This window comes from Thermobia domestica, chromosome 7 (genome assembly GCF_964235325.1).
Source record: "Thermobia domestica chromosome 7, izTheDome1.hap1.1, whole genome shotgun sequence".
In the NCBI taxonomy this organism is placed as follows: Eukaryota; Metazoa; Arthropoda; class Insecta; order Zygentoma; family Lepismatidae; genus Thermobia; species Thermobia domestica.
The window spans coordinates 49609064-49632680 of record NC_137460.1 but is presented as its reverse complement, the minus strand read 5'-3'; the positions used below and the strand labels follow the sequence as shown (position 1 = coordinate 49632680).

The 23617-nt window shown below is 33.7% G+C and overlaps 1 protein-coding gene across 2 annotated transcripts in view; it reads left to right on the top strand.

Annotated features, from left to right (window-relative positions):
• Positions 1–21425, top strand: part of LOC145690072 (dual specificity protein phosphatase MPK-4-like) — a 52686-nt gene extending 31261 nt beyond the window's left edge. For both annotated transcript variants that reach the window (XM_081764590.1, XM_081764589.1), the window contains exons 9-10: positions 1179–1270; positions 10287–21425. In XM_081764590.1, the coding sequence (XP_081620716.1) occupies positions 1179–1270; positions 10287–10319 (125 nt within the window). In that variant the 3' untranslated portion in view covers positions 10320–21425. The remainder of the gene's footprint in view (positions 1–1178; positions 1271–10286) is intronic.
• The last annotated feature ends 2192 nt before the right edge of the window (positions 21426–23617 follow it).

Here is a 23617-nt window from a genome sequence, read left to right as displayed (position 1 = left end):
AAAAAAAAAAAAAAAAAAAAAAAAAAAAAAAAAAAACCTGGTTTAAACCAAAAAAAAAGGTATTTAAACAAAAAAAACTTTTTTTTAACAAAAACCATGATTTTTGCCAACCCTGGCTGGAGTGAAGAAAGACACGCTACAAACGTTAAACAAAGATGCTTCAGTCCAACAAGCTAGAGCTGTTATCATTAAGTGTAGCAGCATATTTAGTTAGATATTGTAGATAATATGTAGATAAATAGCCAGCAATACTGCAGATTTTATGATTATAAAAACTAACTTGAAAGGAATTCTGTTTGCCAAAAATAAATCAGAAATAAAACGAATTTTGTTAAAAAAAATCATTTCGATGCATTTATCATTGCATGTTAGTATAATTGTATAAATGTAGTGAAAGATTACTTGTAATGCATTGAATACATTCTATATATGGTACCCAATGAACTTTGGGCCGTGATTATATCTGTTTTGGCGTTTTGGAAGGCGATAGAGATGGATAAAAATATTTTAAATACAGTATTTACCAATGTAATTCAGTGACAATAAAACATGAGTCAATAACACTTTAATATCTGTTATATACATCTTTGGCCTTGATGATATCTATGATACTTTCAGAAAAACTTTCTGCTACGTTTCGGATGAACCAAACAGAATGCACCTTCATTTTAGGTGCAACGCTAAATTGAGTCATAGAGGTAGGGTGTGTTAAGCTGACCCTTAATCGCCATTTGAGTTCATCCCAAAGGTATTAAATAGGATGGAAATCAGGACTCCCTACCCGAAATCGCTCAAATTTTTCGCCCCCCCCCCTCCAAAAAAAAAAAAAAAAAAAAGGCACGGTCAATCGTCCTGGTGTTTCGAAAGTCGGCTTCAGTGTAACAAAATATATTGAATCCATACCCTGGGGCCCACTGCACTTTTTTTTTTTTTTTTTTTTTTTTTTTTTTTTTTTTTAAATAATGGCTGTGTTACGTGTATCCTCCCTATCCAAAATGGCTCAAGTTTTTTGCCTATAACAAAAAATTGATACGGTCAATCGCCCTAGGCTTTCGAAATTTGGATTCTGTACAAAATATATCGAATTCATACTTCTGGGGTCCACTTCACAGAACTTCTATTTTGTGTGTATGTGTATGTTTGGCTGTGTAATTATTTATAATATGTTTTCTTTTCAGGGTGTCAGTGTCCTTGTGGTTCCAAGATTTGTCCGGCTTTTTATTTAGTTCCGTCGAAAGTAGAATGGAGTAATATGGTGCAAAATGTTCAGGTAACTGTATGACAAAATATATACAACTATGTCGTAAGTATATTTGATGTATTCAGACAGACTCTCTCAAGCTCTGAATGAATTAATACATACATATATAGCCGTCGTGAATGGAAACGGTTTATTTAGATAGCAACTTCAAATGCAGAAAAAGCAAAAAAGGTAGGAAGACATTGATAAAGTGTAAATAGGTTCTTCCAAAGTGATTGCAAAAGTAAATTGGATACGTAATAAATATAGGGCGAGAGTATTGAATGGTTTTAACTAGTTACGTGGAGGATTGACGGTTTGGTATTTCTGTATTAGTCGTGGGAATCGGAAATACGTAAGTGTTTGGTCCGTATTTTGATCGAAATAAATACAGGGATACAAGATTTTGAATGTACTATAGTAAGTAGCTGGGGGTAGTTTTGTGTACCAAATAAAATTAAAACTAATACATGTGAATCGAAAAACACTTCGTTTAGGCACTAGCTGGTAAACGGTCCCAGATTTTAGATACAAGAATATACGAAGTCTCTGAACAAGACTTGAGCAGGTTTTATGTATATGATTGCCAGGTTCTTTCGAGATGAATTGCCAGATCTAGAGGAATACGTAATTAAAGACTACGTCTATCTGGACCAGATGAATTAATCTTACCTAAAAATCAATAAATCTTACACTGAACGAAACTTTTAAAGGCTAACCAACGTGAAAAGTATATTCTTATACGCGAAAATGCAAATGAAAGATATATATATATATATATATATATATATATATATATATATATATATATATATATATATATATTTAACGATAAATATAACACGACGGTTCCTCGAAGAGAGAAAAACTTTTCTTGATAATGTCAACGGCTAATGTAGCGATAAACATTTTCAAGGTTAAAAGAATAAGAAAAATAGATTTCAAGAGCTGTATTTGTATTTTCGAAGATTACTCATACGTTCCTTCTTGATTGATTATTATGAACAAAGAGGAACAAAGCATGAAGAAGAAGAAAGAAAAAATAAATAAAATATAAAAATCAAATATCCAAATTACGAAAGAAATTGGAATCTTAGTGATATACTTTATAAAAACTGTCATATTTATCACCTTTTCATGTCAGGTATTCATTTACCTTTTTTAAAAAACATATCAGGCATACACATTATTGTAATAATAAAAACTTACGATTAACAGCTGACGTTGTTATTATATACTATAGCTTAAAAAGATACAGTACCATACAATAAGAAGAAAACAAGAAAACTTTCAACTGTCTCCATCTCAGTTGCGCCAATTTTACCGTAGCGTTGTACAGCTCCGTCGCCCCTGGGGGGATAATAACATAAAGATTTCTAAAGTTAAATATATTGGAGTTTGAAGTAAATCTAATTTAGGCATTGTCTTTCTTTCTCATAAAGTAAGGTAAACCAAATGTGAAAAACGTCTTGGAGGAGATGGTTTGTTTCACTTCTAAATGGGCGGATTGCAGGAGTCATTGATCCGGTAGCTCAGATGGTGTCTCAGCCCTAATCTGGGGTAGGTAAAGCTGGAATTGTACCCCTTCCGTTTTTTCCAGGGTGTTCCTAGATCTTGGATTGAACTCGGCTGGGTTGTGGTCGTACTGTGGAATTCGGTACTTTGTAATGTTGGGCGCCTCCTTTATCAAAAGGAGAATGTGAGCGTGGCTTAGAACTGTTTGACGCCAACACTGGAAGTGTCTGTAGGTTCCCACTCGTTAGAGAGGGTTTTCTCCACCAGTAGATGTAGCTGGGAAATGGACTTCTGTTCGTCGCTGTTGGTCTGATAAGAAAGGATTCTCCCGTTTTACATGAGGGAGGAGAGGTAGCCGTAACCTTGAAGGTGATGCAAAGCCACTGGGTTCAATGAAATTGGAGATCTAGTTTAAACATACGACGTGTACAGAATATGAAAAAATGTTAAAAAGCCTTAAGAGTCGAGCTCCCATTGTCCTATGACGCATGGTTGAAAATATGAAATTTCATATTTTTCCTATCTCTAATTATGAACTATCACCTGCTATATTCAAAGAATACTCGTTCCTCTTCATTGAGCATCAACGATTGTGTTTTACGTGCTCACATTTCCTATTCACATATTGTTTATTTGTTATATTTTCTTCTTATACTTGAGAGAGAACTACATTTCTACGTATGATCAAGATTGTCCTCTTTTAAAACTTTTTCTTTCTCACGCTTTTATTTCTTGTAACTATTGGGCCAAGTTTTTCTCTGTTCAGGATAAATAAAAGTATATAAAGTGCACAGCATTATAATCCAAGCCTGAAGCGCCGAGACAGAGATAACCATTGCGCAATAGAGGCCTATGTTCGCCATCATCAAAGGGAATCGCGCTTAATAACCTCAGTGACACTCACTCTAGCTCAGATTCTATCTCACTCGATCTCGGTCTCGCAGTCCTCAATGGGCTTGCGCTTTCTCTTGATCTCGTGCATTTTACTTCATTAGGCTTAGACTCGCTTGTGTTCACACTCTTCAACTTTTATTTTTTTTTGGAGGGGGGGGGGGGAGGAGAGGGGAGCACGCGCTCGCTAAAACTGTCTCTGGCTTGCTTTCAAATTATTGAGCTGTGTTCGCGGGTTTGAACATTTCTAAGCCGAAGCGAATTGTTTTTCGACCCATATCTACTAGAAGTTATTTAGTTTCCATTTGCTGTAAAGGAATTTTGAAACAAAGTTTGGTCTGCTATTTACCAACACTCCCTATATTAATATCGATATGGTATTTTAAGATCCTACTTAAACACGAAAAGTTATTAACATCATGTAAAGATAATAGTATTTTTTACAGGATGGAGCACATCATTTAAATCATTTAAATCTTTCAGTAATTGTAGTGTACTTACCAATAGTCAGAAACAGTTCAGAGTTTCACAGTTCTGTAGATAATTTCGTATTTATTGTAAACTCTAGCTTGAGTGTGTGTTCCTATCTGTACGAGGCAGATAAGAAATTTTCGTCTGCTAGAATGGTAAGTGACGCAAAAGGGAGGATTATTCCTGTTGTTTTTTGTTAGAAGAATTTAGATTCGACAAGACAGTCGAGAGAACTATTCTTTCATTTCGTAATCATAACTACGAATTGTGATATTGAAAGACATATAATACTTAATCCGGAGTTTTATAGTTTCGGCCCTTTAGTAGATTTTTTTTTTTTTTTTTTTGAGGGGAGGGGGCTCAACACCTATTCCTATCAAATCTTTAGAACAAGAAGCGCTACTGATTTGATTCATCCACAGCACATCTCGAGGTCATACCCTAAGTTAAACCTAACAAACTGTGTTTACAGATTCTACGCAAAAATGTACTAAATAGTCCCAAGAGTTGATAGTAATGTGTATCGCTGCTAGCAAAGAAGAAATTAAATTTTTAAGTTTTACGTCCCACAGTTATGCCGGCTAGGCTAAAGAAGACGGTGATGATGAGAAATGAATGAAATGTTGGAATGAAGAAAGTGGGAGGAAACAGGAGAATACCGTGAAAAATCACGGTGTTTGTCCACCACAAAGTTCACTTGGCGTGAGCTGGGATTGAACCAAGGACCCCATGTACCAGAGGTGAATGCCCTACCACTGAACCATCGCAGCTCCTGCTAACAAAGAGTACTACATTCGAGGCACGTCAATTAATTACACAAATCACTGAAAAGTTTAATTAAATCCATGTCAATAAATGTGTGCCCCACTGCGTATAAATACTATTTTCATTACATGTTGCAGAATAATTGTAAATATGTAAATGGAATTAGTACAGATTATATAGAAAAGTCATATATTTAAAGTCGGAGTTCAGTTTGAAGTTTGTTGGAGTCGTACTTTAATCTGAGATTTGAATTCTAATGATAAAATGGATTAGTTACGAGAGCTGTTGAATCACAGTTTCGTAACGATCTGTTATAAACAGTCAGAAAATTGTACGTATGAATGACTTAAAATAAATAAATAAATAATGCACTTTATTAGTGAGAAACTGTAGTTTCTAGTCATCGTATAGTTGATAAATTTGTACAAAAATCTGCTTTATCGTAGAGATATAATGGTGTCTAATTAAATTTTCTATGTAAAACACGTATAGCAGTATTGTAAGAATATAAGTACCATAAAGAAAGTTGTATATTTTGATAGTGTTATTTTGTTTTTAAAGTTTTACTGGTAGATTTTATTACGAGTTACTACGTGAATGTTTATGTTCGTAATAATTAATAAATTAAACTCTTGTTGTTGGTGTTTTTGTCCGTTGATAATGTAAATATTATTGTAGTCTAGATGTTTGGATAGTTTGTTGTTTTGTCCATTTCTAATATGAATATAAATGTTATTGTAGTTTAGATTTTTTTTTGTATAGTTCATTCATTTTTACTTCTTTTTATTACGTATACATATTTGAAGCTTTGTAGGATTTTGTATTGAATGTTCTGAATCTATATGACAGGCTGTAGGAGTAATTGATTCGTGGAAGTTTGAGGGGATTAGAGGGGAATTTAAAAGGCTAATAAATTAGCGATAAATTATTATTATTATTATTATTATTATTATTATTATTATTATTATTATTATTATTATTATTATTATTATTATTATTATTATTATTATTATTATTATTATCATCATCATCATCATCAAGTATTGTGCCCTTTGGCAAGTTCTGAAACTAATTAGGTTTCTTTTTCTTTCTTCTTAACTTTCAGTTTAGGCTTGGAAATGCTTCTTCCATATTTCTCGATTTTCAGCTTCCTCTTTTAACTCCCAAGATTTTCTTCTATTTTTCAAATCATCGGTCACTTGTATTTTTCTTCTTGCTACTTGCTTTCCTTCCATCTTTCCTTCTATGGCGGTATGAAGAAGACAATTTCTTTGCAAGATGTGTCCAATCCAAATGTCCTTTCTATGAAGGATGGTGGCTAGAAGCGTCCTTTTCTCCCCTATCCGTTTTAAAACATCTTCGTTTGTTACTCTTCCTATCCATTTTATCTTCTCCATCTTCGTCCCACACCACATTTCGAAACACTCTAAATATTTCTTTTCTAACTTTCGTAATGTCCAACTCTCTGAACCATACAGTCCAATGCTTCATATACCTATATAGGACTTGACCAAATTCTTTCTTAGTCCAATATTAAGGCTGCTAGTTAAGAGCGACATTTTGTTTTTGAATGCTCCTTTGGCTATGGCAATTCTCGACCTGATCTCTTTGGTCCAGTACGCGTCTTTCGTCAAAATACTTCCCAGATACTTGAAATCATCGACCTCTTCAAGTTCTCTTTGTTCTACTCTGACCACAAACTAAGTGCATGTTAAAGAATATGCATAACTGTTAGGAACATGTAATAACTGTAAGGAGTGTGTGTATCACCAATAAAAAAGGGCGGATCATATCATATAGATATCTTTCTATACACTGTATTGACCTGAATATAATACTTTTAGTATAAAAATAGTTTGGTAAAAGAACCACAGGCCTGATCATACTATAATCGTAGCCTGTTCCATTACATTAAAAAAAAAAAAAAAAAAAAAAAAAAAAAAAAAAAAAAAATAATAATAATAATAATAATAATAATAATAATAATAATAATAATAATAAAACATATTTTATACCATGTACCATTGGTATCACTCTCCCGCAGTCTTTTCATGCTGTTGCATGACTCGTCAAGGTCTGACGAATACAGGAAAATAGATAATGGTAATGCGTCAGATTATAGTTCTACGTGATTAACACCTAAAATTTGCTACTAATATATACTCACTACGTTTCCATGAGTTTTTTAAATCGATCTGAGTGTCCAATAATTTTCATATTTAAGGTTGGGAGTAATAACCATCAGAAGAAAATGAAATAAAAACTACGACTTAAACCTTAAAAAGAGCTTAAAAGTCGATAAGTGTTCCATTATACGAGGAGTGTTCAATAATTATTGTCCCTGACATAGAAGAAAGTTTATTTTTCCATATAGTCACCCATTACAGGAATATGCACGTCGTCTACTATGTTCCAGAGCTATTACACCTTGTAGAAAAAGATGGCGGTTAGTGAGCAAGCCATTGTTACGCAGCATGTGTAAGAGCCGCATCATTTTCAAACCTTCCCACGACCAGTTTTTTTTTTTTCTTTTCACTTGGTTGGAGGTGGCACTATCACCCAACACACTAACCATATCAGCGTGCATCTCCGTCAGTATTTGGTCTTTTTTGTGGAAGTATTTGATCACGACATACTTCAGGTTTCTCCATTTTCACAATCCAGGTACACTTGCTACCTGCAAAACAGAAAATACAGCCAATATCAGTGACATTCCCGTGCGCTTTGATACACATACTTATAAAATTTTAGAATACAACATATTACAGGCACAATATGTTTGTTCAATTATTGCTATATCAGGGACAATAATTGTTGAACATTTCTTGCATAATATTTTCAATTTATGTGTAATATTTTTCCTTTAAAATCATCTCAGATATTTGAGGTCGTATTACATTCAGGTTAACACGGTGCTTCATTCGAATCTAGTTTTCTTCCGTACTGTACAGTAGATGCTCTTTAATCAGCCTTTCTGTAGTTCAACACATTATGTGATCTTTCACTATTTTTTTTTTCCGGGTGGATTCCAACAAAACTTACAACTCTGCACAATTAATAAATCTGTGTATAGTCCGTAACGATTTTTTGAAGAAGAGATCCGAATCACGAAAGCAACGTGATACGAGAGACATTTTTCAATAGTAATGCTTATATGTATTTTCTTTTGCCATAGAGCAGATTATTACAATTTGTTTTAAATATGAGTGTACTGTATTAACCCCTTCCGTACTAGAGACATACGTCATTATGCTTGCGTCAAATGATACGAGTTCTCTCCAGGAATATACTTTTGTTCTTGCTTAGTATTGTGAGGCGAGTGCGTTTCTTAACACCTGACATTACTGGACATCTTGATATGACAGCTTATCATATTTATTGCACAAAAATCAAGAGAGAATAAATTTACATTAAAAATATTTGTTCTGATGATGGTGAAAATTGTTGAATCTGGTAGTTCCCGGAGCGGATGAGGCTAATTTTTCGTTTGTCCCGTTTTTTTTTTTTTTTAATTTAATTTTATTACAAAAATATTCAATTAAGTAAAAATTCAATGTTTAAATTCAATTTTGCACTCTATTGAATTATAAATAAGAATAATACTTTAAAACTCGTATTACTACTATGGCATAATATTTTGTAGGATACTTACATCATCTGCACAGATCCAGAATGTGCGTAAACACATAGAATACTTGCTTGAATCGTTTTCATTTTTATCTAGAACTATTTATCTTTGGTATTCCCGTTAAAACTATATTGAAGTTAGATAATCCGGCAAAATCACTAATCCATCACGGCCGTTTTCTCGACTCGTGCCGAATTAAACAGCGCCTATTGTATTTAACAGTAAATATTATAAGAACAAAACAGTCCACGTGAAACTTCTGATAACAAACATGAGAATTTTCTGTCTGGTGTGTCGCTGTATCTGTGAAGGAGATCTTATCCTTAAAAATATTATTATTATTATTATTATTATTATTATTATTATTATTATTATTATTATTATTATTATTATTATTATTAATAATAATAATAATAATAATAATAATAATAATAATAATAATAATAATAATAATAATAATAATAAAAAGAGTCTTGATCTAAAATCGTTGGAGGTTTATAAATATACGTATTTCTAATTTTTGAGTATCAAGTGAATTCTTTGTGAACGCTTTGAATACTCTTAATTTTCTAATAATAACAATACTAGTAATAAAGGCATTAGAAGCTCTTGCTTAGCATGTTCTTCTCGCTAGCCTAATGGGTAGCGCGTGCGCCGATTTCGAGTCGGAGAGCATTGGAATTTGAATGCACACTGTAGTTAGAATTCCACCTTAAACTGTAGGTGCTGAAAGGGGCTGAGAATTTTAATCCAGCCAACTGTCTTGCTTGGCATAAACTTGCTTGTTAAAGTTACGTGTAGAGTTTCTACTCATTTCATTTTAACCCTTTCGGAATATATATTGTTTCAAAACACTTATTAACATCTATTACTGCTGAATATTTGTTAATTGTTCAGTTGTGTATGCATTGCGAAACAGGTCACGTGTTTCGAGGAGGAGCTCGTCAAGGCGACTTTTTCTGTTTGGCCTTCAAGAATACAACGTAAAATGCTATGTTCTCTCGCAAGTACTGTCTAAAAAGGCTTTATGGAATCCAAGAAAACATATATATCCGTACGTTAACACAGGGCCGGTCCAAAGGAGCCTGATTTTTTGAATTATTTTCAGAAAAAAAAATCCCCATTTTCCTCGAATTCCCTTTATCAGGTATTGATACGTACATGCAAATGGTATCGTTTGGAAGGTTGGTTTATTCTGAAGAGAATGAGGTACGAACCAAAATTCTAAGAAGATAAATAGTGATGATGCAGTTGTTGCTTGACTGAAAGTCTGAAATCCCAAAAGGGTTAAACATACTTTTTCTTGTGATTAGTTTATTTTCTGTTTCATTTTATTTATTTTATTTTATTTATTTGCGTGCAGTTGGGGAGGAAGGGGGGCACAGTGGGTCAACGGTAGAACGTTTACCTCTGGTGCGTGGGGTTCATAGTTCAGTCTCCGGCCAAGAAAATTTGTGGTGGACAATATCGCGTTCGTGGGTTTTCTCAGGGTACTCCCATTTCCTCCCACATTCTCATTCCACCAATTGTTCCAACATCATTCACTTGTCTTAATCATCCATATCCCTTAGCTAAAGGGCATAATCGTGGGACGTTAAAATGAAAGATTTCAGTTTGTATACTTTATTATTTGCCATCGTCAATAGTGGGTTTAATTGCTTTATTGATATCTCTCATTGTAAATATTTATTTTAATTTTATTACAAGTAGCGTTTTTTTTTCTAGTATCCAAATGCTTTATTTACTTCTTATTTGTTTCTTTTTTTTCTTTTTTAGTTAAATCAGATAAACTGTTTACTTCGATCGTGACACACGTTCATTTCTAGTCAGGACGAGTGCAGCGTTACATGTTTCAGTCTAGAAATTTCTGAAGTAAAGTTGCAAAGGAAGATGAGAAACAGTAGCTGTAGGAGGCGAATCTAACGAGTCTCTTTATTATTTATTTATTTACATTTTAAGTTTGTAAGATTTTTTGTAGAAACTAACTTTCCTCATGACCTAGAAATTTTAAACTTAGGTCTATAAATAATTTACCTTAGGTTCCATAAGTCATTAATATTGCCTTAGGTTTAAATCCATCATTTTTACGGCTGTTTATATGGAGGAATTGAAATATAAGTTATATTTTTCCTACAGACAAGTACCTACCTGTATTGATCCATTTATACTTGCCATAAAATACCTAATGCTTGCCTCCGTTGACAAAATCTTTAGTTTGAATTAAATGCTAAGCGACTTGAAGAATACAGAACTTAGAAGTAATTTATGATAATGTGTTCCTTGTGTCGTTTTATCACTAAATTAGATCTTTCTGGTATCAAGGACTTTGGTCTCATATTGTTAACTTCTTAATATATATTTTAAATTAAATACCTAACATTTATGAAATAGTATATGAGTTGCCTGTTCAAATCATGTAGGGTATAGAATGTATATCCACTTCGATTAAAAAAAAAAGTATATTTATCTGCATGACGTATTGTTTTCTTTGTTTATCCGATCTGGAAGATTTTCTTTTTAAAGAATCAGTAAGGACCACAGTTGTTATATTATACGTCAAAGTTTTCGTGTAGTTTTTGTTCCTTCTTATAAAATAGCCATACTTCCCGTGTAGTTTTTGTTCCATCTTATAAGATAGCCAAACCGTGTGCATTGACTGTTGTGTATCTTTTACTTCGAGGACATTATCACGTTTATTTCTGTTATTCACACATCCATTTGATAATTCTCACTTCCGTTGCCCTCAATTTTATTGCATTTAGGGCTACTGTATCATTTTTCGTTGCTAGTCTGACGTGTACTCTTCCCTTATCTTCACTGGAATCATCTTATCACAAAAAACTGTCATTTGCTGCCAGTTTTTCGATTCTGTTTGTATTTGATTACTAACTCCCTGTCTATATTTCTTGTCCATCTACAATCGATTCTGAGTGATGTATCCCTCTTGACCCTTAACTGGTCCGGTGAAAAAAAAAAAAAAAATGCATTAAAACTCTAGTGGAGCCTCAGAAACCCCAATGAATGAAAATAAGATGTTATCACAAATAATTGCATTTACTTGTCAAATAAGATACATATTACTTACATGTGAATGTGTAACACATGAACTATGTGTACGTACATAAATTATGCGTGATTACATAATTTAATTATGCATGTAAAATATGCACAGTCAGGGCAAATACGTAAACTGTGTTCCAAACAAAGCAACTTATGACACTTCACACAAGAAAATTTTGTCTTTCTGTCTTTTTCTCGAGGGCACAACTGATAACGCCCATTTCTGAACGTGGCTCTGGACTCCACTCCTTCGTCTCCACCTCTATTTTTTGCAACAACCTGCTGCAGCTCCCTTGAAAGATGTCTGGTTTCACGTCTATCCATATGCTCTTTGATAAGTGCCATGCCTAATGAAGTCAAAAATTTCTTTCTTGGTATATTCTGTGCTGTTGAATTAGGCTTGGAGTATGACACAATAGCATTGTTTACCCCAGCAATGTCCAACATTGCGAAGAAAATAGCCATAAGCCATCTCCTTGTGCGTCTCGAAGTAGTGTACGTACCACACAGTTGGTCAAGGGTATCCACCCCACCCTTTGTCTCATTGCAGTTGGTTATCATTTCAGGTTTTCCAGAGTAGGTTATATTTTGGTCGTGATGCATGCTAAATAACTGCTTTGTTCTTCTTCGGAACATATGAACAAAGCGTGAGATCTGTAGTATGTCCAAAGAGAGTAGATCCAACTTGCCTAGACCGTTTAGCTTTGAATTCTTCTGGTATTTCACGTTTGTTGGCTCTCACTGTTCCCAGGATGGTGAGCTTCTCTGCTTTCAATTTCTCAGCAAGTTCAATGGAGGTGAACCAATTGTCAGCGGTCACATTTCGATTTGTCCGTTTGATGGGTTCAATTAGTCGCAGCACTGTTTGCGTTGGCACTGACACGTTTCCGCGAACTTCACTTTCTGAACTAATATAAATGAAAGCATTACTCATATAGAAGTTCCTTGAATTTGCAAGGCACAGAACTTTTATTCCATATTTATTAAGCACAGAACTTTTATTCCATATTTATTAAGTCTTTAGGTATGTATATTTTAAAAGGGCATCGTCCCCGAAATGGTACCAGCATTTCGTCAACAGTCACAGAGCTTCCAACAACAAAATACTGAATACAATTATGGGTGAATGCATCCCAAATTTCACGAATAGGAGCAAGTTTATCTGTTTCCCTTCGCTCTGCTCGTGTCTGGGCACAGTCAAACCGCAAGGCTCCAAGAATGAACAAGAATCTCTTTGACACTCATACTGGCCCGGAAGATATCTCTACCCGTACCGTCTGAAGCAAAAAGGCTAGAAATATTTTCGTTTCCTGATTTCAATACACCTGCCAGGTATAACAGTCCTACCACTGCTTTGATTTAAACCATATCAACATCACCCACAAATGATGGCAGAGGTTGTTTATACCTGCTTCTCATTTGACGGATTTTGTCATTTGAGTGATTTACTATAATTTGTAGCATGATGTCAGCGAAGTATAATTGCCAAGTACGTAAAACGTCATTGTCACGGTCATCCTTTGCAGGTCCACGAACACCTGGCAATCTGATAACAATGTTATGCGCACGCATACGTCCAAGTGCAGGGGGATTCTTGCTTCACTTGAAACATTTATTCTTTCAATAGAAATAGTTTGTATCACAATTGGGCACACAATCTTCTTCCTCGCTGACATTAGTTTCATCTGAGGATGATATGTCACCAGGCTCCACTACACCATTTGAGATTTCCGAGGAAGAAAACTCATTTTCACTGCTACCGCTGACAGTTGAGTCATCCAGTGGACGCTGTATTTCTTCGTCTGTCACAGGCTTCCTCCTAGCCATGGCACCTTAACTTCTACAAATGTTACGAAAGTTTAGTGCAAAAAATGGGAGAAAGTTTCCTAGAAAATGTTCACCTTAATGGAAAAAACACTAACGTTAACACTCTGGTGGGGTCTCACACCCCAGGACTGCTCCCAACTGACACAGTGTTTGGAACGAATTCAGAGTAATGGCATGCACAGAGTCATCTGCAGACTACTGGAGAATACCAAAACCAGCAGCGTCATCTGTTGCCTAGGTATAGAAGTACGTGTAGGAAAAATGTCCTGGGGTCTGTCAAACCCCACTAAACCAGTTAAGGGTTAATGTTGTCTCAATCTAGAACAGCCCTTTTCAGTTATTTGCACATTAACGGTGTAATTTGAAAACCTACGACATTAACTTTTTGTTTTCGTAGGTAATGTTAAGTTATTTTGTATTTTTCATCATAAAGAATCATTACCTATGAAACAACAACTGCCACTGATTATCAAATAACGAAAAATAGTTATCGTTACTGTTTTGATATATATATATATATATATATATATATATATATATATATAGATCCGGACTTCGAGGCGGCCAAGGATAAGAGGCTGTTGAATTTGGGGGCCCATGTCGTATCTACCAGCCAGGGATAAATGCGTTCAGGCCTTCACGAATAGCAAGTGAGAAGGGCGGGAGCTCCATCGTGTTGGTAAACAATCGTGTTGTTGATGCCTAGATTCTGCAGCTATGGAAGAAACCAGTCGTTCAATATCTCCAGATAAGTAACCTGGGTCACGAAACCCTCAAAAATGTACGGACTAAAGATGTGTTATTCAATTATTCCCGCCCAAAGCATGACGTGCGAAGGGTTGTTCTTACCGGTAATTTCTTGATAAAAGTATGGGTTTGCTTTGCCCACATGAAGACGTTCTTGTCCCGCGAACTCCGATAAATAACACATTCATCAGAGAAAATAACGCACTTTAGCAGAAATAGTGAGGAAGGGCTCCATCAAGATATGAGTATTCAGACCGAAAGTAGGTTCTAGCCCACTTACCTGACCGTAGCTAATCGGTACTAAAGCATGCGGAATGGAAATAATTTGGTCTGTTTCTTTTCCCGGCTACCTATCTTATAGACATCTTCATTTAATATTTGCGTCATCTTTGTTTCTCAGGCCTTTGATTTGGAACTTCCTGCCCTGAAGTGTTTGTACGCATTATAACTATTTACTAACAAAGAAATTAGCCTTTTAAATGATCCCTACATCGCATAAAAACAGTATTAATGTGGTGAACTGAAATTGAGCAAAATAAGTAAAAATGAAAAAGCTATAAGATAAATTAAATGTTGTTGCATTTTACAAGTTTATGCTTACATTGTAGGTCAAACTTTTTTTAAAAAACAATGTATTTATTATACTTAAAACATTGTTAAAAATCGTAGCTATTTTTCGTATTTGTGTAGATGGACGTAAGTAGTTGCCATAAATCTTGTAGAAATCTTTTTATTTATAAAGTACAAAAAGACACATTTTTAAATGGAAGTAGGAACATTTTTGTACTAGCATTTAAGATAGTAATTTTGAATATATTTCACATATCGAGTATGTTTGTAGTATTAAGAGGAGAAATTTGTAGAGTTTATGCAACAAATGTTAATTCCATGAGGTACTTTCGTGATAATGTCGTAAGTTGCTTGAAAGTAGTAGAACAAGATAATGCTCATAATGAACAGACTATGCATTTGTTGTTTTCATCTTGTATTAAAGTTGGTGTACAGTCATGGTTAAAGGTATCTTGGTTTCGGTGTTATTATTATTATTATTATTTTCGATAGCCAATCTTCGTAAACGAAATAATTTTATTGTGAGAAATAGCCTTATACTTGTACATATATGTCTTTTTACACTATTTATTACATACGTTCGTGACTTTTTATTTCGATATGTGTTGGTGCACAAAAACTGTGACTGTTCTCTAAAGTAGGTTTCAGTTAAACAAGTATTAGAATCGTCTGAATACTATTATATGCCCACGGCAAACAAAGCATTCAGATAAAATTGAAAACGGTTAATAAAATAAATCGTGTAAATTTTTAGGCTTATTGTAAGGAATATATATATATATATATGTAGTAATTAAAATATTAAATACTTCATACAAGAAAAGAAAAACAGAATAAAACTTGGCTAAGTACAAGTTGTTTCATTTGTCGTATTGACAGAGCATTATACGTTTATATATATATATATATATATATATATATATATATATATATATATATATATCAGGTCTATAACATCTGATAATTCGTAGGTATTAAGTATAAAAGCAGCTGGATACTTTAGACCATGACTGTACAGTTTCAGCATTTAGACAAGGCACAAAGAATAGAATACTTTGTAAATGATATTTTCGTAGGAAATCCACTATTTGTAGAAAGTAATTTTATTTTATTTTTATTTTTTTTAAATAAAAGATATAAGTTGTGAATATGTTTATGCAGTTTTGAAGTTGATGTTTTCATGTTCAATAACATTGCAAACTTTGTATCCAAGTCTGTGTTCAAGCAACATAGTTTTTTCCACTTACGTAGGTATCGTACTGTATTTTTTTGTCACCTGCAATGGACGTAATGTATAAGGGACAATAAATTTAGTGTTTGATTGTTTTTTACGTAAAATGGCCGATTTTGTTGTGTGTAAGCATCAGGATTTAACTATTTCTGAGCAGACTATTCTTTTGTGATCAACATTTTTATTTGTATTTGTTGTGATATATTGTGATAAAAAAAATATATGCAGTATTGCAACATATATTGTTGTCTTCCCGAGAAGTAAATGTGAATTTTTACAGTTAAGGGTTTTCTAAAAACAAAACTGTGTTATCTATATTTTCATAAACTAGCAGAAGAGTATTGCTTCTATTATTTCTGGTTTGTGGGTGTTGTCTTTCACGGATGTAACACGTACGTTTTTTTTTTTTTTTTTTTTTTTTTTTTTTTTTTTTTTTTTTTTTGTAATCCATTGTTTTGTTTGTTTTCTAAATCATTTTAAAAATGTGATGCACATTTATAATCCAATGCATTTAGCTTTTAACCCGAAATTTTATAATAACAACAAGCTGAAAATAGGTGGCAATGTTGAGAATGTTGTTCTATACAACATACTCAAAAGTTCTTGAAAAGAATCCCGCTTGGGGAAATCGAAATATGACATCATCAAGATGGCCGCCAACAGAATTTATTTATCCCTTCAATTTTAAAACGCCGTATCTTCTCGACATTTCAAGATAGAAACTTCATTCTTACTTAATTTGACAGAGAATATATTAAGCATTCTTATTTGTAACAATCACTTGTCATAACCTATCACTATCTTTAAATATGACGCCTTAAAATGAAACGAATGTGTATTCTCAGTTTGTGTTGCAGTTAACTGTGTACAACTTTGAAACGAATTGATATACGGGGAAATGTCCTGATAATTGTTGTTTGCCATTTCAAGAGATTTCCAACGAGCCCAAAACCATTCTTGTATCTCAAAAGTTAACGAAGTTAGTCAATTTTAAGTAGAGCTAGCCATGATCGACTTTCTTAAAAAATGACCGCGTCACAGTCACTTATGACGCTGTAAATGGTAGTAAAATTCGGAATACTAACAGCTACAATATTCGGAATATTTTCTGGCGTATTTCTATTACAGTTACACAGTTAGATATATAGCTTTTAGGGAATCTTCTTAAGAATCATATATATGACATCATCTTTCGGAAACTTAATTTGTCATTTCTGGAAATATTTCTCTATTTAATAGTTCAATTAAATTGACTGCACTGCATGATCCATGTTGTGTTTGTTGAAACAAGATGCTTATGATCATCTTGTTTATTTGATTACAAAGTATTGAGTGAAACATGTTAACCTTTAGCCATGAAAATTACCACATGAAGACTGCAAACAGTAATTGTGAAGTGAAATCAAATTAATGTCAGAAACGTGTTTCAGAAATACACTTAGAATGTAACTCGTTGTACTGCAATAAATTATGCTGAGACAAGCGTAGATTTACCAAATCTTCGTCTGTCTCTCTAATGTCATTACTTATAGTTTAAATCCTCCGTATTGTTGTCTTGACTAGAGAGTGTGAATAGTTTTCACAACGATATCCAACTCAATAACCTCACATCGTCAAGTAGTTCAAGCTACTTCTTTGGCACTCACAATTTCATTCGTAGCCGACATTCTACCACAAGAAATGATGTGCAAGATGTTTTAGATGTGGGTTTATTTGACGTTGACACGTTACTTAACAAACTTGAAGTATGTGTTAACGTGCTCTGGTTGAAGATGATTAATTGAAAAGTCTATAGAGATTAGTTGAGTGCTGCGCTGATATCTCCACCTAAACAGTTTGAGGATTTGAGAAAAGATATTATTTTTAGATGCTAGAATGACGACACTAATTGTTAATAACGATTTAAGCTGTTAATAACGAAAACCTGAATGAGGTTTTCCTCAGCATTCACACCAGGCAGATGCCAGGGTGTTACCTAACTTATAGGTCCCAGGCCGCTTCCTTCCTTTCCCCGGATAGTGTACTCGCCGAGGGACGTCATCCCTCAAAACGTGACGGACTAAATTGCCTTAGACGCCGAAAGCCCAGAAATCTAAATCCTAATCCTAAGGTGTCATATTTGAAGATCGTGATAATTTATAACAAAATGATCGTTGTAAATCTGAATGTCTAATGTGGTCTCTATCAAATGAAGTACTATCTTGACATGTCGAGAAGATACGATGTTTTAAAATTGAAGGGATAAATTCTGTTGGCAGCCATGTCAATGGCGTCATATCTCGGTTTATCCAAACGGGATTTTTAAAGGACTTATCTGTGGGTAGTTTAGGACAACATTCTGAACGTTTCCACCAATTTTCAGCTTGTTATAAAATTCTGGGTTTGAACCATTTTTAGTCTAATTGCACTGATTTCAAGAACTTTATACCCAAAATGACACAAGTAGACGTAAGTTTTTACCTTTTGTATAAATTTAGCTGAATCATGGCTATAAAAAAAGATTCAAAACTGAAGTACTTCTTTCGATGCGTAACAAACCCTATCTCAGACTGATTCCCTTTTTCTGAGGAGGAAGGACAATCTGAGAAAGGCATTGTTATGGTGCCGAAATCTATCTATCTTTTTTTTTTTTTTTTTTTTTTTAAATATTATTTTGATTCAATAGAACCTGTAAATACAATTAAAAATAATGTTCCTTTTGTCTCTTTGGTATCTTTATCATAAGTTTTTTAATAATAAATAATATTTTTTGCCTGCGAGATAGGTTAACTTTTCCTTTGAAAGATAAGTGTTTTATTGAGGTATTGTGTGTGTCTTCACCGTAGTCCAATCAGGAGAACAGTTGCACGGTAAATATTACCCGGCTACACAGCATTTTGATATAGTATAGGTTTCAAAAACGCATTATACAAAAGACGAATTTCAAATGTTAAGCAAACGATAGAAATGTTGAATAAGATTAAAACGGCAATACAGTGATTGATATTTTGCCTGACAGTCAAAATTTGAACGCTGTACAGTCCGCGAAAGTGATGTGAAATTTACTCTTTACCATGTTATCGCCATTTTTGTTTCTAACGAAAAGCGTATATGTAAACATATTTCAGACACTAAGATCATTAAATTTTCTTGAGTTGTTCATTTAAATTTTCGGAATACATACACGAGGTATGTTCAAAAAATATCTATTGGCTTGTAGCTTGGATCAGGTATTGTTTCTTTCTTTTTTCTTTTATTTTTTTATTTTTTTTATTTTATTTTATTTATTTATTTATTTATTTTTTTTTTTGGTGCAACTTGTTCCTAGTCTGAAGACGAGATGTTCCGTCTGCAGAGTTAAGTATCATTATTTGGTTTCTGTGGTGTATGTGTATTAATAAATATAATGTAAATAAATATCTCTTATTTTAAATCAAGTAGAAGGGGAGTTGTGAATTTGCATTTTAAATAATAATAATATTGTATCATGCTTTGACGTTTACTTGTAAAAAGTGCTGGAAATAATGATTATAATTTTGCGTATGAATTGCTGATGGTGTTGAACACAAATAATGAATTGTGTTGGGTATATCTTAACAAGTACAAAGTTCACAGGGAATTTTCACAATTGTTATTTCTTGTTAAGCGTTGTTTCAAATCTGCAGCTAATATGTGTTTACTTAGAAGAAAGCATGGTTCTCGTCATGGTAAACGCGCGGAAGTCAAAGTGGTAGTTTCTGAATCTGTTGTCATTTGCTTTTTCTTTCTTTCTTTCTTTTTCTCCGATTATCAACTAAGTGAGCATTAGCTTTTTGAGTAACTACCGTATCGACCTGAACATAGCAAAATATTTTTATGTTGAAAAAAAATCGCCAAAACTATACTCGTGTTATAACTTAGAAACCGAGAGGTTGAAGACCATGAAATTTAGTTGTGAAAGAACAGATTAAATCTAAAATTTAGATTCTATTGAGGAAAATAAGTTATGTTTGTTGGTCGTACATAACCAGAGACGGTCCAAATTTTATATATATGTATAATTTGTTCAAGTAAGTAAAATGAAAAATTTCAGTTTAACGTCCCACGATTATATCCTTTAGGGTAAGAGAGACGATAATCAAGGCAAGTGAATGATTGTGGAAGAATTTGTGGAATAAGCATGTGGAAGGAAACGGTAGTACCCTGAGAAAACCCACGGACACCCATGTTGTTCATCAAAAACTTATTTGTCCGGGTACCTGTATCAGAACCCCACGCACCAGAGATAAGCGCTTTACCACTGAGCCACCATACTTCCTCGATTGATCAAGTGTCGAGATATTGTGTTAATATATAATTTCCAAATACAGCAAGTTTGACTTAATAAATATTTACAGTGTGATGCGGATGAGGGAAAATTTACCCTTACTTAAGGAAAACAAGAGAAACCAGGATCGGAATTTCAGTGTGAACTATGAAAGTAGCCCCTTAAGCTTAAAAAGGACTGCTATATGTATAAGTCTCTCGCGCTTATGCTGTTCTGTTCGTTACTCGTCAAGGTTAGAAGTATATAGAAAGTAAGTACTGGTGATGCGTCTGTTATAGTACGAATTGATTGACGTGACACTTAAAATTTATTAATCTATACTCACTACGCTTCTACGGAGTTGTGAAAACGATTTAGTAAGTATATCCAGGGGTAAAAGTGCGGGGGAACGCCATCCTCGCACTTCGAGAAAATATCTGTAACGTTCCCCCACTTTCTAAAAAATACAATGGGCAAAGATAGGCACGGGGGACGGTATGACGCCATGCGTCCCCCTATCTTTCAAGATCCACTTTTACCCCTGAGTATACCACCAGAGACCAGAGTACAGAGTAATAAGCATCCGAAAAAGTGCAAGAAAGCCAGGATTTGTTTATTAAAAAAAAAAAAAAAAAAAAAAAAAAAAAAAAAAAAAATCAAATTGATAAGTTTTCCATTATTTAATATTCTTACAGCGTGTGTAACATTTTATGGTATTTTTACTTTTCCCATTAAAATCATCTCAAAACGTTTGGGCTGCTATACTGTATACAAGGTCGTCTATATTCAGGCCAATACGGTATTTGAATACTTGCGGATAATCCCAGTGATAATTTGAAAATTTATGAGAATTACTACTAAGTTTTGAAATGAAAGTTCTAGCAAATTCGTAAATTGTGATGTTTTAGTAATTTACAGAAATGAAGAAAGAAAAAAAAGTTCGAGCAAAATTAAACAATGTAGCGTTAAACAGATATTGTGATATTATAGTTTCAGCTTGAGAATTAATTAAATCTTTTCAATTTTAATGATGACAATATATAATTAAGAGTAGAGTTTTGCATTTGGTTAGTTACATGTATACTTACAAATGGAAGTAACACAGTATTATGTATGGAATTAGTATTAAAATATACTACCCAAATTCCTTTGAAAGGAAAAAGTAGGAAGATTAAAGGGGCTTTATTTAATGTCCTAATAAATAACATAAGAAGTATTTTCTATGGTTGGATGAGTTTTTATTCCATTAAAGAACTAGAGTAGTATATGCCCACTTAAACCTTGAAGGTCGTGGTTTTAAAGAGAATGTTTGGACTTTAATGTATAAGTTTCTATAGTGTACATTTTCATATTCATGGTTCTGTTAAAATGTTATGAGCGATTCGTGGATTTCACTTCAAATGCTGTTACAACAGCGATCTCTCGATTTTCTGTGTTAGTTCTTCATAGGAACGAAAATGGGAGATAATACTTTCTCGACTTGAAGCACTTTCATTGGTTTTATGTCCTAAGTGATGAAATAAAGACTTCTTATCGTAACACACACACATTCAGAGAGACAGTAACGTTAGAAATTTTCTGAAGCATAACTCTGCATAGTTAAATACCACTTAAATCAATTCATAAAAGCGAATTGGCATAGTAGAATGGTCTGGACTGCTAGACTAGTGTAACAGTTTTACTGCTAATAAGTATAATTTGCAACCCAGAAAATCAACATTACCCAGCGCATGATGTGCTAATTGTGGGTTCAAGTGCTGTCTTGGGGTAGAGGTGTTTTATCATTTTATTACTACACTTAATTTCTCATACAGTGCTTTAGCCTATAAGGCATAACCATGGATCATAAAACTGAACAACAACAATATAAGTATGAAGTAAAACACCATATCGTGGAAAAATCCAAGTTATTACTGCAGTGTCAATCAAATGGTGCAATGTTACTTTCGAAGGAATTTTTTGAGTTTTACCGGGTTAAATAGCCAAGATGGTTGATAGTGATCTTTTTCGAACATGCGATTTTCGCAGTCTGCTGTGGCAAAAATTTTTTAAAGCTCCTTCGTGGATAAATAATGAACTTTCTCATATGGATTCCATTTCGAATACAAAGCATGTGATTTTGAAAGATACAAGGTAATTTTTATCTCAGATTAATTTTCGTAATAATTTGCAAAGTGCTTCCTTGGGAATAGTCATTTCCTTTGTGGTAAACTAACCTCCATTTATGGGTGCAAATTTGATTTTATATATATATAGCGCTCGAAATAGTTTCTGGCTATTGCAACAATGGAACCTTCATTTGATTAAACTAAAGACATCATCTGTCCCGACGCTTTGGGTTAAACTAATATTAGGAAACGGCAAGTCAAAATTAAATGTAATTAGCTTCATCCGTGTCTACGGAACAAGTAAGATACACTGGAATTGGGCATTCGGCCAATGTGCCAATGTTAACAATAGACACATCTTCAGAAATTTTTGGACAAGGAGACTGCGCTCGGCTTTGAAAATCATTTTAATAATAGATGTAATATAGATTAGATACAAGTACCCCTTCAAGAAAATTCAAATTACCAAACCAACGGCCCATCATATGGCTGCAAAACCAGTGATTTGTTTGGAGAGTTACGAACATTTGTCGTATGAATAAAATGCTAAGCTCAGGGCTCATAGTGGTCTGGTATCTTGTAAATAGTTGAAAAGTGACCAAAAGCACAAGAAAAAGTAACCAAAAAGTGACATAAATCTCATCATGTCCCCTTTTTCCTTTGTTAATTTCTCCATCACCTCTCTCTATTTGTAGTTTTGTTTCATCTTTTCTTCTTCTTTTTGAGCTTCCTCCTTTCCTAAGTTTTCTAAGTATGCTTTGTAGTTACGGTAAGCAGACTTAGCAGATGTAAGAAGCTTCTGAGTAAGTGGAACCAGTTCTGGCCTCTTTCTGAATTTCTTCATCCCAGACATTATATTTAACTTAGCACTGAGAGTTCTCAAAGCCATGAAATATTTAAATTCATCACCTACTCTTAAGAACATCATACAAGAAGCGTAACACAAGACGAACATGATGAACCACACAAACACATCGTTGAGCGGAGCGTTAACCATTACGAGCGAAAACTAGAAGACTATTATGATAGAAGAATAAACACAGAAGGGTTTTAAACTCCACCTTGAGAGCTTAAGCATCCACAAACCATCCACTGTACTTTAGAAAGAATAAAAGCTGAAGTGAGAATAAAGCTGACTTTTTCACATGCGGCAGCAAGTACTGAAGCTTTCAGAAGAGTAATGAATGTAAGTTCCTGCTTTTTTCCATTTATTTTTATATTTTTCTTAGAAAACTGTCATTGCAAAACATTAACCACACGAAAAAGTCACTTTTTACCTCCCAAAAAAGTAACTTTTAGT